This window comes from Aptenodytes patagonicus, unplaced genomic scaffold (assembly GCF_965638725.1).
Source record: "Aptenodytes patagonicus unplaced genomic scaffold, bAptPat1.pri.cur scaffold_92, whole genome shotgun sequence".
Lineage (NCBI taxonomy): Eukaryota > Metazoa > Chordata > Aves > Sphenisciformes > Spheniscidae > Aptenodytes > Aptenodytes patagonicus.
Window position 1 is genome coordinate 199934 of NW_027472039.1, and position 14636 is coordinate 214569.

The 14636-nt window shown below is 58.8% G+C and overlaps 1 protein-coding gene across 1 annotated transcript in view; it reads right to left on the minus strand.

Moving 5' to 3' along the window:
- Nucleotides 1–13600, minus strand: part of LOC143173505 (maestro heat-like repeat-containing protein family member 7) — a 31302-nt gene extending 17702 nt beyond the window's left edge. Inside the window, exons 1-4 of the mRNA XM_076363770.1 lie at nt 13592–13600; nt 12401–12538; nt 11790–11966; nt 11343–11498 (exon numbers count right to left, since the gene is read on the minus strand). Of these exons, the coding sequence (XP_076219885.1) occupies nt 11343–11498; nt 11790–11966; nt 12401–12538; nt 13592–13600 (480 nt within the window). The remainder of the gene's footprint in view (nt 1–11342; nt 11499–11789; nt 11967–12400; nt 12539–13591) is intronic.
- Nucleotides 13601–14636: the final 1036 nt, after the last annotated feature.

A 14636-nucleotide genomic window follows, 5' to 3' on the forward strand; every position in this document is an offset into this window, starting at 1 on the left:
GGTCTGACGCCGGATGGACAACCTCGCTCCTCACCTCCCCAACCCCACCATTGTTCTCATTGGCCCCCCGGGACTTGCGTCAGTTTGCCTTACATCAGACTTCACTGAACTCTGGAGCTGAATGTTACAGCTCCGTTGCACCAGCTCCCTCCCGCTCTCCTTCGAGAACTGGCTGCACACAGGCCACAGAAGATTCTTCCTATTTGCAAGCAAAGACAAGCAAAGCATGATAAAGTTTGCTAAACAGTAAAACACCCTCCTCAACCACACGCTAAGCACAAGCTGTCTCTAATGAGGTTGCCTTTCCACAAGGGATAATCTTAGGAGAAATGTTTTAGGTAGATACAAAAAAGTTAGATATGAACATAATTAAAGACTTGGCTGAAGAGACAATTAGAGAACGGAAAGACAGGCAAGGTTTTGACTCCCTGAAGCTCAAAGCAGCACCTGGGTAGGTGAGAGTTATCTGAGCGAACAAAGAAAAAGGGTAGGAGAAAATGAGAGAATAATGGAAGGGGCCTTTGTCTAGAGAGTCTGCACCTGCAGAGATGACTTTAGAAATGGTCACTGTATCAGGACAGGTGGAATGATAAGAAAGATTAGAGAAACTAAATACACCGTATCACAGGAACAAGAGTGGACATGAAGTTACAGGGCAAGATGGATATTTCTGTGGAATATCCCTTTTGAAAGGTCCTGGGATTGGTAGAGGTCTCTTGTGAGTTAGGAGAAGCAAGTGTTTCACTCATCTGTGCAAGCGGACCACAGTGGAACCCAGGGAACCACAGGCTGTACAAGCTCACTTTGGTGAGGAGGGAGCCATTGAAGGAGTGCTCTTGGGTGACATCCCTGGGCACCTAAAAGAGAAGAGCATCGTCCTGGACTGACCAAGGGTCAACCATGCCTCGCCAACCTGGCTGCCTTCACGATGAAGGAGCTGCATTTGTGCATGAGGGGACACCAGGTGATGTCGTTTGCCTCCACTTCAGCAAGACTTTTGGCATGGTCTCCCTCAATATTCTTGCACCCAAGTCAGGCCATTACAGTCTGGACGGATAGACAAACAGACGAGCAAAGCACCAGTTGGATGATGAGGCTGAGAGGGCAGTGGTGAAGGGGCCATCCTCTACCTGGAGGCCAGGGGACATACTGGGGTTTGGTGAGGCGGCACAGGGGACTCTCCTGAGCCCTGTGCAGTTTCACACCTGTATCCATGACCCGGAGGAGGCAGCTCTCACCACAGTTTTCAATGATACTCACTTGGGAGGACCATTCCTGTGCCTTCGGGATGCCTTTCAGGGGAACCTGGCAGGCGGGAGGACTGTCCTGTCAGGAACTTCATGGCAAAGACAAAGGACAAAGGCCAGGTCCTGCGCCTGGGGGAGGTAGACTGACACCCTGCAGTGGCAGGGGAAGGGGCCTGCCTGGCTGGGGAGCAGCTCTGCGGAAAAGGCCCTGGTGGTGCTGGGGAACAGAAGGCAAAACAAAATCCAGGAGCGTGACGTGGTGGCAAAGGCGGCCAGCAGTGTCCTGGAGTGTGTAAAGAGGAGCCTCGCCAGAAGAGTGGGGGAAGGGATTGTCTGCCCCTGCTCATCCCTTGTTCGGCCACCAGTACACTACCGTGTCCATTTCTGGAGCCCCAGTTCAAGTGTCCTGGGTCTGGCTGGGATGGGGTTCACGTCCTTCGTAGCAGCCCCTGTGGTGCGGTGTTTGGCGTTTGTGCCTCGACCAGTGTTTATGACACAGAAGCGTTTTGGCTGTTGCTGAGCAGTGTCTGCACAGCGTCAAGGCCTCCTCTGTGTCTCACTCTGCTCCCTCCCAGCGAGTAGGCTGGGGGTGGACAAGAAGTTGGTGGGCAGCCTCAGGCAGGACAGCTGACCCCGACTGACCACAGGGATATTCCATACCGTATGACGACACGCTCAGCAATAACAGCTGGGGCCTGTTTTTGATCTCAGCCCACATGCTGCACAACAAGTTTATGCAGCAGGATGGGTAGAGACCTGTCTGGCTAAGGAGTGCCCTGAGGAGAAGGGCCTGGGCACCAGGACGGTGCCATACGAGCCAGTGGGCCTCAGATTTCAAAAGGAAAGTGGAGAAACTGGGGAGGGTCTAGAGGAGGTCTGCCAAGATGGAGCTGGGGGCCTAAAGCACGAGCTGTGAGGAGAGTCTGAGGGAACTGGGCATCTCTAGGCTGCTGAAGGAGGCATGGGGCAACCTAGTAGGAGCCTACACATACCTGGAGCGATGACGGAGCCAAGCTCTCTTCTGCAGTGGCCAAAGATATGGCAGAGGCAACAGCCACAAACGGCCTCTTGGGAGCTTTAGGCTGAGCCTTCGGAAAATAAAATGGACTAGAGGAGCGTTGCTGTGATCTCCACCTTTGGAGCTCTTCTTTGCTCCACAACGTCACAGCCAGCCTGGAGGCTGGACAAGAGACCCCCAGCAGCCTCTTTCCCACCAGCCCTTCCAGGAGCCTGTGCCTTGCCACACACCGTACAAGAAGAGACAAAGCTGGAGGTGAGGGTCTCCACATCATGTGCTCATAGGACAATTCAGGGAGGGAGGGAGCTCAGGTGGTCTGTAGTCCAATGGCCAGCTCCAAGCAGGGCCAGCTCTGAGGTCAGACCAGGTCACTCAGTCCATGTCAGCATCCACATAGAGAGTTTACACATGAACCTGGCATCTAAGCCCCCATTCAAAAAAAGGAGACAGGCATTTGACCAGCTCCGTGCACACAGCTGTCGGGACACCATTCCTCCAGAGATTCCTGGGAACATCCACGTTTTTGTCCAGAGGAGCGGGCTACTCCTGCAAGTTTCCTGGCATATCTCCAGACCATGGGGGGCTTTAGGCTGGAAGCAGAATTGAAACAAAACCTCTGACTTGGGTACTGTCAACTTCACTGCTAAAAGAGAGGGAGGTGGAGGGATCTCAGCGCTTCCAGGTTCCTGCAGAAGATTTAAGGCCTCCGAGAAAGGAGCAGAAGATAACAGTTTTGAACTAGCAGAGCCTTAGATCATTTCACATTTCATGGCTCTTCTCCCCCCTTTCAGTCATTGGCACCCAGAAACCTCACCTGCTTTTCCTTGCTCTCCTCCCAAAACCTGACCCAGTGATGGGAAGAAAGGAAGCAGAATGGCCCTAGGCCTCTGACAATCAGCTGGGGTCTGGCACTTGGAGGGCCACGATGTCATTCCATTGTCCACCCGATAAAGAATCAAGCTGGGGAGTGACTGTGCAAGTCCGAATCAACAAGGTGCATGGACAGGCAAGGCTGTGTCTGTGGCTGTGCCTGGAGACCCGTACGCCTACAGCATAGATCAAGCTGGGGCTGAAACTCAGGCCTTGCTTCAATGGTCTCCTGGGCCCCTGGACAGAGAGGCAGGTGGAGGCCCCAGGTGATGCTGCTCAGGGCCATGAAGGCCTATGGATGCTCTCAGGGCCCTGACACTGCCCCCACGGGTTCCCACCTGCCAGTGCCCTCAGCAGGTCAAGTTCTCATGCCCTGATGTCCAGGGGTCTGCTCTCTGCTCATCTCCCTCCCCATGTCCCTGGGGATCTGGGAGACCACTGTTTCATGGTCACTACAGCCAAGGCTGACACTGGTCTTCACATCCCGGACCAGCTCGTCCTCTTTCGGGAGTACCAGGTCCAGGGGAGCATCAGACTGGGTGACCCGTTTGGCAGCCCTGTAAGAACTTTTCCAGGAACACCACAAGAAACCTCCTGGACGGTTTGCACCCTGCTGTCTCACTTGACCAGGGAATACCAGGGAGGCTGAGTCCCCCCTAAGAGCCAGGGCCTGTGATCCACAGATTTCCTCAGGTCATTTAAAAAAGACATTGTTCATTCCTCACCCTGCCTCTACGACCTGTAACTCTGTCCTGGATCTGGCTGGGATGGAGTTAATTCTCTTCACAGCAGACCACATGGTGATCTGCTTTGGATTTCTTCGTAAAGCAGCACTGATGACACACCGGGTGTTTTGGCTATGGCTGAGCAGTCCTTGCAGAGCAGGAAGGTTTTCTCTTTCTCACGCTCTGCCCCCACTGCAGGGAGGCTGGGGGTGCACAAGAAGTTGGCAGGGACAGAGCTGGGACAGCTGACCCCGACTGACCAGAGGGATATTCCCTTCCATATGATGTCATGCTCAGCAAAAAGTCTCAAGGAAAGATGGAGGAAGGGGGGAGGTTTGTGGTCTTGGCATTTCTCTTCCTCAGTCACCGATACACACGATGAAGTCCCGCTTTCCTGGGAATGGCTCAACGTCTGCCTGCCACGGGGAAGTAGTGAATGCATGCTTCATTTTGCTTTGCTTGCCCACACAGCTGTTGCTTCACTTATTCAACCATCTTTGCCTTGATCCAAGAGTTTTCTCGCTTTGGCACTTCTGATTCTCTCCCCCATCCTGCTGGGGGTGGAAGGGGTGAGTGAGCAAGTGACTCTGTGGTGCTTAGCTGCTGGCTGGGGTCAAAGCAAACAGAACTACTACTGCAGTCTCATCCTTCCTGGTCGCTCCTTTGACCCCCCTGAACAAGCTCCCCCCTAACCTGTTGCCTGTATCAGAGAGGAGATAGGATATCTCCATACAGGTGAGCTGCCCTGACATCACACAGGGCATTCCTCCCTCCTTGTCTTCCGTGTCGGTCTCTCCTCAAGGCGCTGTCTCTCCATCCACCACAAAAGCCGTGGGAGCTGTCCTTCCCCACCTCAGCTCTTCTTCCACTGAAGTCACAGCTCGGTGGTGGCACACGGGGCTCCTGCTGCCTGTGGCCCAGGCTGTGGGCTCTGGTGGACATTTGGGCTGCAGCACTTGAGATGTGGCACTTCAGGTGTGGCCAAGGGCAGATTGTCACATGGAAACCTGGTGCGCAGAGCTTGGACCCCTTGCGTGGAAAGGCTTTGCTTCCCAGCAGAGGCATGCTGGAGTGGATGGCAGGTGGCGACATCATGATGGATGAGGGTCCCACAAGGAGGACACAAGCTGGAGTCCACAAGGCCCGAGAGAAAGAGGCCTGGGCTGTGCAGCCCTGGCAGGAGAGGGCTTTGCTGTCCCAGGTGACCCTGCAGCACCGTGGGGCCTGGGCCAGAGGTGGAGCTGATCTCCAAGAAGGACAAGGTGCTGCTGAGAAAGTCCCTGTGGGAAGAAAGCCTGTGATCCAGCCACACTGTGGACATCATGCTGGGGGCCGACTGGCCAGGTAGCAGCTCTGCAGAGAAGGACCTTGGCCTCCCAGAGGACAACAAGCGGAGCACGAGCCAGCAATGCCCCCTCGCGGCAAAGGCCAACAGCCTCCTGGGCTGCATTCGGAAAAGCATTGCTGGGTGATGGAGGGAGGTGACCCGTCCCCTCTTCTCAGCACTGGTGAGGCCACGTCTGGAGTGTTTTGTCCAGGGCTGGGCTCCCCAGTACAAGAAAGCTGTTGACCTACTCAAGCAAGTCCAGCAAAGGGCCACAGAGCTGGTTTCAGGGATTGTAGCGTCTTTCATAGGAGGAAATGGCTGAGAGATGTGGGTCTGTTCAGTCTGGAGAAAAAAAGTCTTGGAGGGATCATATTAATGTCTATAAAATTCCATCTGAAGCCAAGAAAACGCTTTTAGACTGTGAGGGTGGTCAGTCACTGGAACGGGTTGCCTGGAGAGGTTGTGGAGTGCCCGTCCAGGGAGATATTCGAAACCCACCTAGAGAAGGTGCTGAGCAACCTGCTCTAGCTGAGCCTGCGTCAGCTGGGGGGTTGAACCAGATGATCTCCAGAGGTCCCTTCCAACCTCAACATTGCCGCGATTCTGGGAGTATAAAGAAGTAAGACAGGAAGAAATGAACAACACAGAGCCTTGACCACAAATATGGTGGGATCCCATGGACAAGACCCACGCTGGAGCAGGGGAGAAGTGTGAGGAGGAAGGAGCGGCAGAGATGTTCTTTGACTGTTAACCCCCTCTTCATCACCACCCCTGCTCCTCTTGGGGTTGGGGAGGGTAGATGAATTGGGAGCAATGGAGCAATCTGAGCCTGGGAGAAAGTGTGAGGGCAAGGGTCTTTAATAGTTTTTTTATTGCTTCACACAATCCACATCTTTTTTAATTGGCAATACATTAAATTGATCTTCGGCAAGTCCACACCTCTTTGCCCGTGCCAGTACTTGGTAACTGATCTCCTTGACTTTGTCTTGACCCATGAGATTCCTGGTTTATTTTCTCCCCTTGTCCTGTTGAGTCAGGGGAGTGAGGGAGTGAGCAGCTGGGTGGCTGTCTGGCTGCTGGCCAAGGTGAACCCACCACAGGGCCGCATCAGGACTGCTGCGTCCAGTACGGGGCTTCCCAGCACAAGGAAGACCCTACACAGACTAGAGCGAGTCCTGCAGAGGCCAGAAGGATGGTTGAGGCCTGGGGCACAGTATGGAGAAGCAGAGGCTGAGAGAGCTGGGGTTTTTGAGAAATTGTTCAGGGAGAAACACTGGAGCAAGGGCCCAGGCCCGTTGGTGGGACCTCAGTCAATGGAGATTTTCAATGTTGGAAAGATCCAAGGGACAAGGCCATGAGCACCTGATCTCTTTGGAGTTGTCTGGGAAAGGGCTTGACTGAGAGACCAGCAGTGGCCAGAGCTCTGGGACTCGTGTGTCGTAAGAGTCAGTAGGAAACTGGTTCCCTTTCTATTAATGGGTGCGGTGGAGTTGGGTATCACGGGGCCCCAGATGAGGACAGAGGTGACCATGCAGCAGCAAAGGTCCCTCCTCAGGGCTGGGGTGTACCACCAGACATGGAAATGGCCGGTGTGCGGGACTGATCTGGGACAGTTTTCCCAGGGCAGCTTCCCCGGGGTGTGCAGGGAACATGGCACAGAGCGGGCCCCTCTCTTCTGCACCTTTGGTGCCTTGCTTCCTTCACCATGACGCCTGGCTCTGCACCGTGAGCACCCTGCTGGGTGCCCTCACCCTGCACACTCTCACAGCGTTGGGAACACTGGTGTTTCCCTCTCCTGGGCTCTTTCCAGCCCAGCCCAGCCTCTCCCCACCTCTCCCCACCTCCCCTGCCCTCGACAGCAGCCCAGCCCAGCCCAGCCCAGCGGAGCAGCCCAGTCTGGGCTGGTCCCACTGCAGTGCTCATCGCAGGGTGCTGCAGAGCTCTGGCCATGCGGCAACATCCCCAGCCCCTCTGAAGGGCACAGCAGGTCCTGGGGGGCAGAGGGGAGTCTCAGCATCCCCACCAGCCCCAGGGCTGATGCCTGCAAAAAAGACACAAGGAAACAGAGGCCAGTCACTCCCAGGATCTCCTGCAGTCATCTTGTTGGTGATCCACAACCCCAACTGCATTTGACCTCTTCTCTGCTCCCACCAGCCCCACTCCCCAGGACAGCACAAGAGCCCTGGGCCTCCTCAGGCAGCTCCCGCATCTCTCCAGTCTCCCCTTCCTGTGCCTGCTGGCTCCCCACTGACTCCCATGGCACTGCAGAGTCCTTTGTGGATACCTCAATCCAGTGCTTTACTTTGGGGGGACTTCACCTTTCAGGGTGTTGCACCTTCTGAGTCTCCATTCATTCCAACCCCAGGGCACGTGGCGAGTCCCCATCCTCGCCTCTCCTCACCCCTCCACATTCATTTCCAGAGAGTCTGCCGTATGCCATCAGTCCTGTCGTACATGAAGAAACCTGAGGAGAGAAGGGGAGCTCATGGACCATCTCCCCTGCCATTGGACATCAAGAGGAGACCTTTGAAATCCAGAACATCTGGTCCAGTGGAACCCAATGGTACCATGAGCTTAACTCCCAAAACATTGAGAACAAAAGGAGAACAGACTCGTTAAAACACCAAGTCCTCCGACATTGTCTTGGAAGCAATGTAGTAGACATTGAAGATGTGGGTATGACATCGGCACGGAAGAGGGGGTGGAGAAAGGACTGTCGTGGTGTAACCCCGGCCGGTAACCGAGCACCACACGGCCGCTCGCTCACTCCCCCCGGCGGGATGGGGGGAGGGAATCGGAAGGGTAAGAGAGAGAAAACGCGCGAGATAAAAAGTTTAATAATTGACATGAACTAAAGTAATAATAATAATAATAATAATAATAATAATAATGAAAAGGAAGATGACAAAGAGAGGGAAATAAAACCCAGGAAAGACAAGTGATGCAAATGAAAACCGTTGCTCACCACCAAGTGACCGATGCCCGGCCAGCGGCCCCCCCGCCAACCTCCCCCCCAGTTCTATTGCTGAGCGTGACGTCATATGGTGTGGAATATCCCTTGGGTCAGCCGGGGTCAGCTGTCCCGGCTGTGTCCCCTCCCAGCTTCTCGTGCACCCCCAGGCTGCTCGCTGGTGGGGCGGGGTGGGAAGCAGAAAGGTCCTTGACTCAGTGTAGGCACTGCTCAGCAGGGACGAAAACACCCCTGTGTTATCAACACCGTTTCCAGCACAAATCCAACCCAGAGCCCCGTAGCAGCTACTACGAGGGAAATTTAACTCCATCCCAGCCCAAACCAGCCCAGCTCCCAGTACAAGAGAGGAGTTTGATGCCGGGACAAGTGACGACTCGCCAGCTTGGCAGAGCACGGGTGCCTTTTCATGCCCTGGGATGTCTCAGGAGGGGCAGGTTGGGCTAAAGCTTCTCCCCTCCTCCCCTCCGGGCTTTGTGGTCTAGCGGGGCAGCTGGGGCTTGGCTGCAAGGACACCCTGGGTCCGGGTGTGCTGTCCTGCAGGCAGCGGCAGAGGCCAGGAAGGACGCTGTCTGCTCAGCACCCTCAGGGTGGTCCCCATGGGAAGGACACCATGGGACGGGGCTGCTTGTTCCAGCTTTATTTAAAAAGAAGATATTCAAATACGGCCGTTTTTGAGAGGAGAACGTAATCTCTCAAAGGCTCGGCAGGGCCAGCAGCACAGCGATCGCAGGCTCCATCCTGATGTTGGCACATCTCTTGTCAGGATGAAGAGGGTCTGAACTGCCAGGGAGCTGACCGAGAGTTCCGTGTCCTTCCCCAAGGGCAGGAGGGCTGCAACGAAAGGAAGCGAAGCGGACGTGAACCCCCACTGCCTGCAGAGACCCCCAGGAGTCCCCTCCAGCCCATGCCAGCCCCACCCATCTCTTGCCCTGGCCAGGAGGAGCAGGTGGGACAAACAGACCAGCTGGAAGCTGCTGCTCAGGAATTCCCCATGTGCCCCTGACACGTTCCTCTGCCCCTGGAGCGTTGCCCTGGCGCGGGGCCAGCCATGGCAGCACCCTGCCCCGGCTCTGTCCCCTGCCCCGCCAGCCCCGGCCAGCACAGCACCGCCCCTACTCACCGTTGCAGATAGCCAAGAGCTTCTCCAAGCTTCGGTTCCTCAGGTGCCGTGCGGCAAGCCCTACGCACAGAGCTCCTGTCAGACCTCCTGCTCCCCAGCACGCTCCCAGCAGCACGGCCCCCGGCCCTGCCAGACTGGCTGCACCCCCTCCTCCCCCTCAGCAGGGCGGACCCCAGGGAAGGACAGTACGCGAGGGCGGTGGGACTGAGCAAGGCTCCCAGCGAGCCCACCTGCGTGGCGGGCCCTGCACGGGGCAGCCGGGGCTCTGGCAGCCACAGGGCTGTCCCTTGCTGCCGGTGCAGTGGAGGGGACCGGGGCCAGGCTGCCAGAAGAGGGACCCCAGGGGCTGTGGCTCACCGATGAACCTGATGGCCGCCACTCGCAGGGTGGCCTGAGCGTCCTTCAGGTACGGCAGGCTCTGACACAGATATTCTTCCACCCTGCTCCTGTTGTGCAGTAGCTGGAGAGAGCACAAGGGCACGTGGCTCATACAGACCCTCCCCAGCCATCCGGACCAGTCCCTCCTACCGGAGCCCTGTGGGGCTGAGGTTCAGAGAAACCCGCAGGCACAGGGGGCCTGGGGGTGCTGCGACCCCTCTGTCCCAGTGCCAGGGCTTACATGTGCCAGGGTCTTGTTCAGCACCCTGGGGGCAGGGAGGGGAGAAGGGCCTGGAGAAGAGCCCTTGGGGGCTGCGTGCTTGAGGGCAAGGAAGGAGGATGCAGCTCCAGGCTCTGGGCTCCAGGCTGGAGCAGGGCAGGCGAGGCACAGCTGCACAGCCCTCCCCACGGGCACGTGGGGCCCGGCCGTGGGGCTTGGGGGTTGTCCTCACCAAGCACTCTCCAATCAGGTGTGTCTGACGCGTCTCGGCCAGGTAGCTGAGCTTCCTCCATCCCAGGAACTTTGCACAGGCGAGGAGGGTGTTCCCAGAGGCCTGCAGAGAAGCAGAGGCTGGGAGATGGCACCACAGCCCAGGGAAGCAGCCCTGGCATCCTCCTCCTCTTGGCCAGGCTCCGAGCTGTTCCCAGCCCCTTATGGGAAGAGGCAGCAGGGGACAGAGTCTGAACTGGGTTCAGTGCCCAGGGCAGGGACACGGGGCAGCCACCACCTCAGGTATCTCCTGCTGCCGGCCAACAGAACAGAGATCCTCAAGAGCTGCTGAGCTGCTGCCAGGGATGGGGGCAGGCCGAAGGGCAAAGGAGGTGTGGGCCCACAGCTGTAGGCAGCGAGGGCTGGAGCCCCAGAGACACTGGGGCAGGATGGAGCCAGCAGCACGTCCCAGGAGCATCCCCCAGCAGGACGCTGGGCTCCCCAGCCGGGGCTGCCCCAGCTCCTCCACACCCAGGCTCCGGGTGAGCAGAGCTTTGATCCCGGGATGCAGGGCCAGTCCCCTTCTGGCTGCACCTCCCTTCCCACCATTCTCCCTGCCCCAGGCTGGGGAACAAGCTGGCTCTCCACCCCTTCTAAGTGCTGCACCCCTCTGCAGAGGCCAAGTTCACTGGCCCCGTGCAAGGGCATCGGGGTGAGCAGGGCTCTGTTTCTGCAGCGATCCTGCCCTCAGGGAGCTGGGACATGCCCTGGCCCAAACATTTGGGGGTCTCTGGGGCACAGCCCTGGGGGACAGGGATTGGGGCTCAAAGCCCTGGCCTCCCACACCTGCAGGGACAGCTGGGAAGCCCGTAGGGACTCGTGTGCTCGCTGGCCGTGGGGCTGCTGCTGAGCCCTGCTGGACCAGGCAGGGCAGGTCTGGGAAATGCCTGTGCCAGGTTCCCCGGCCCTGCTCGTGCTGGGTCTGCAGGGAGCCTTCCTCTGGGCTGTGCTGGAGGAGGGCTGAGTGGGGAGAGCGGGGCTGGGAGGGGACCCCCGCTCCCCATCCACCTCGGCAGCAGGCAGCAGGGGGGAAGGAGGAAGGCAGCGGTGGGCCCAGGGCAGGGAAGGAGGGGAGCAGTGGGACCCTGGGGTGACACACATTCCCAGACTCTGACGTCCAGCAGCCCTTGCCCCTTATGCCAGGCCAGCGTCGGCACGCCCTTCCCGGCATCCCCAGTGGGTCGCTGGTCACTCACCTTCGCCACGCTCTCGATCTGGTCGTTCATGTGGAGAAAGAGCGGGAGCAGGACCCTCTGCACTTTCTTCTTCATCTTTTTCACGTTTCTCCCCACCACAGTCTTCATCACGCCTTCGAAGAAGCTGATGGAGAGCTCCCGCACCTGGCTGGACACCTGGTGGTGAGGAGGACAGGGGGACTTGAGCAACAGCCGCTCCCTGCCCACAGTGAGCAAGGGCATCAGCGTGTCTGATGTGAGGGGGGCTGCTCGGGGGTCGGATCCTGAACACAGGGGCTGTGGGCCAGATCTGCAGCTGCGGCTGAAGAGCCCCAAAGCCCTGAAAGGCCATGCAAGAGGAGTGAGGAGGGGAGCCCTGCCCAAGTGCTGCCCACAGGGCTGGGCTGAAGGGCAGCTGTCTTTGCAGGGTGCCCATCTGTAGGGCTCAGGCTCCCACAGCAGCCTTACATCATCAAAGAGGGGCAGGAGCTTCTCCGCCAGCTGCAGAGCGATGACGCTGGCCTCCTCCCTCTTCATGTGACCCATCATGTTCCTGAGGAGTACCAGGGCCTTCATCTTGACATCAGCGTTGGCATCCTGCAGGGTCTCCATGATGTCTGGCAGCAGGACCGGTATTTTTCTTGCCTGTACGAAACACACAGTTTCCTTATTGTGAAGCAGGGAACGAGCACCCTGGCAAAAATGCGCCGGCTGCTGAGCACCAGCCTCCCGCCCGGCTTCCCAGCAGGTGGCCCAGGAGTCACTGCAGCAGCCTCCTGGCAGGCAGTGGCCACGGATGGGGATGCGGGGAGAGCCCGAGGAAGGGAAGGGAGTGCAGGAGAGCAGTGTCCCCTGCTCAGCCACCCCCTGAAACCGACCGGCCTGAAGGGGGCAGGTGGATTGGCAAGCCTCTGTGCCTGGAGGGCTCCCCAGGCACCCACCAGGCCCCTCCATAGCAGGGAGGGTGATTGGAGCCCTCACCCCGCCTCCTGCCTCCCAGCCAAGGCCAAGCCACCACATTACCCCCTGCCCCAGGCCCCGGCTGCCAACATGGCTCCGCTTGACTACACCCTGCTCACCGTCTCGGGTGTCTCTGAAAGCGTGATGAGGCCCCTCAGCACCAGCGAGAGCATCACCGGGCTTGGATGCCTCAGGTACCTCTGGGCTTTGTACAGGGCAGCAAACTCCTCTGTTCCAACGTCGGCGCAGAGCAGCAGCTAAAACGAAGACAGCAGTGAGAGACCAGCAGAGCCCGCAGGGCTCCCTCCACCGCGCTGGCACAAAGGGGGCACGACACGTGGGCGGTGGTAAGTGTCTCCTCTCCCCAGACTTGAAGCCCCCTCAGCCTGCGCAGAGGCCGTGCCTCTGCCCCAGGCCCAGCAACTGGCCTGACTCGGGCTTCTGCTCCTTTCTCTGCCCCTGCCCCGGGTTTCCAGGCTGCAGAGCAGGGCAGGGGGATGCAGGCAGGGGGATGCAGGCAGGGGGATGCAGGCAGCGGGGAAGCAGGGTGCTGCCCGGGCAGGGGCAGGCTTCGTGTTTTCTCACCGGGGCCAAAACAGCACAGGGGGGCCCCAAGTGTCTGGCACGGGGTCTGGCTGGTGCTGGGCAGGTCCCTGCTGACCCTCCGGGGCTGTGTCCATATGTACTGGAGGAGGTGGCCATTTGGAGGCAGACGGAAGGGGAGGGGGCCGTGCCTGTTTCCCTGGGGAGGCAGGCACAGCCCTGAAGGTCACTCACAGCCAAGGGGTAGATGCAGGCGTCCTCCGCGGCACAGCTGAACACCTTGCGCAGCCGCTGGTCCTGGAGCACGCTGAGCAGCTCCGTCAAGACACTCCACAAAGCCCAAGGCACAGAGATCATCACCTCCCACATGGCCAGGGCAGCGCTGCAGACCCAGAGCGCTCGGTCAGCAGGGCTGCCTCGGCCACTGCACCGTGCCCAGGCCAGCCTCTCCGGACCCAGGCGGTGCTGCAGCCCTGGCCCTGCCCACCCCCCTCACTTGGGGTGCCCGGGGACCCTGCCCGCTTAGGCAGGAGGGGGCTGAGGTGGTGTTCCCCATGGGGCAGGGAGGAGCGTGGTGGCGGGACTCTGCCTTGGCCAGCTTTGGCTGCTGCGGGCCTGGCTGACCCACCGGGGCTGGGAAGCGTGGTGGGATGGAGGGCCCTGCTCCTTGGGGATGTCCTGCAGTTTTCCATGGGCCTGGCAGCCAGAGCGTCTCTGGGCCCCTCTCCCCACAGGGAACGAGCCCTCAAGGCTATCGGGGCCGGTACCTGTCGCATGTTGGAGAGATCTTCAACAGGCTCCTGACCACTTCCCTGGGGCACCGCTTGGTCAGCAGGAGCAGGAATGAATCCAGGCTGTGCCGGGCTGGCTCCATGCGGATGTGCTCCATGTTTTTGTGGGTGTACCTCACAATCGTTGGCACCTGGAGGGGACACAGGTGAGGATGGTGCTGCCACTGGAGTGCAGCCATTTCCCAAGCTGCCACTGAAACTGCTGCCCTTCCCATCCCTCTCTGCTGCCTTGAAATGGCTTCAGGTGCCCGAGAGAGCTGGGTTAGGGAAGGAGGGAAGAACAAGGGCTGACAGGGCTCACGGGCAGGGCAATCCAGCCGCAGGGCACTTACATCCGTCAGCCAGGAGGCAGGGTCTCTCATGGCCATATCCAGGATGTTGCTGCCCAGCTGCCTGTCGTAGATGTCGTCTGCTGTCAAGGCCTCAATGGCCACGAGGAGAATGTCTGTCATCTGAGAAGGCTGGAGGTATTCTCCAAACACCTACGGGAGGAAGGAGGGGAGCAAAGACGTGTCACGCCGAGCACCCTGATGGTGCTTCTTGGCTGAGCACCGCCAGCAGCTCTGGCAAGAGGTGCCCGGCAGTGCTGTCAGCAGTGCCTGCAGGAAATCTGGAAGCAGGGGCTGCAGTCTCTGCAGGGCAGAGGGTGAGAGCAGAGGGTCCCCAGGGTGAGGGAGGAGGGTTGGCATCATGGGCACCGTGTGTTTGCCCTAGAGAGAACCAGGGCTGGCTGGTGGCCAGAAGGGCTGGAGCTGCTGCTGGGACACTGGAGTGCCACCCTCGCCTCGTCCCTGCTCGGGGACAGCAGGAACCCTCTCAGCAGGGACAGTAAGGCCATGCCAACCCCACTGATTCTGGGTCCCTTTGCTCACACAAGCCTCCTGCGGATGCCAGGGACAAGAGTCCCAGCAAGGGGGGAGCTCATTACCGTGGTCATGTCGCTGCTGTCGAGCGAAGAAAGCAACCAGGTGCTCTCAGAATCCCATCCCAGTTGGAGCTCCGGATGCTCTGGATTCTCCTC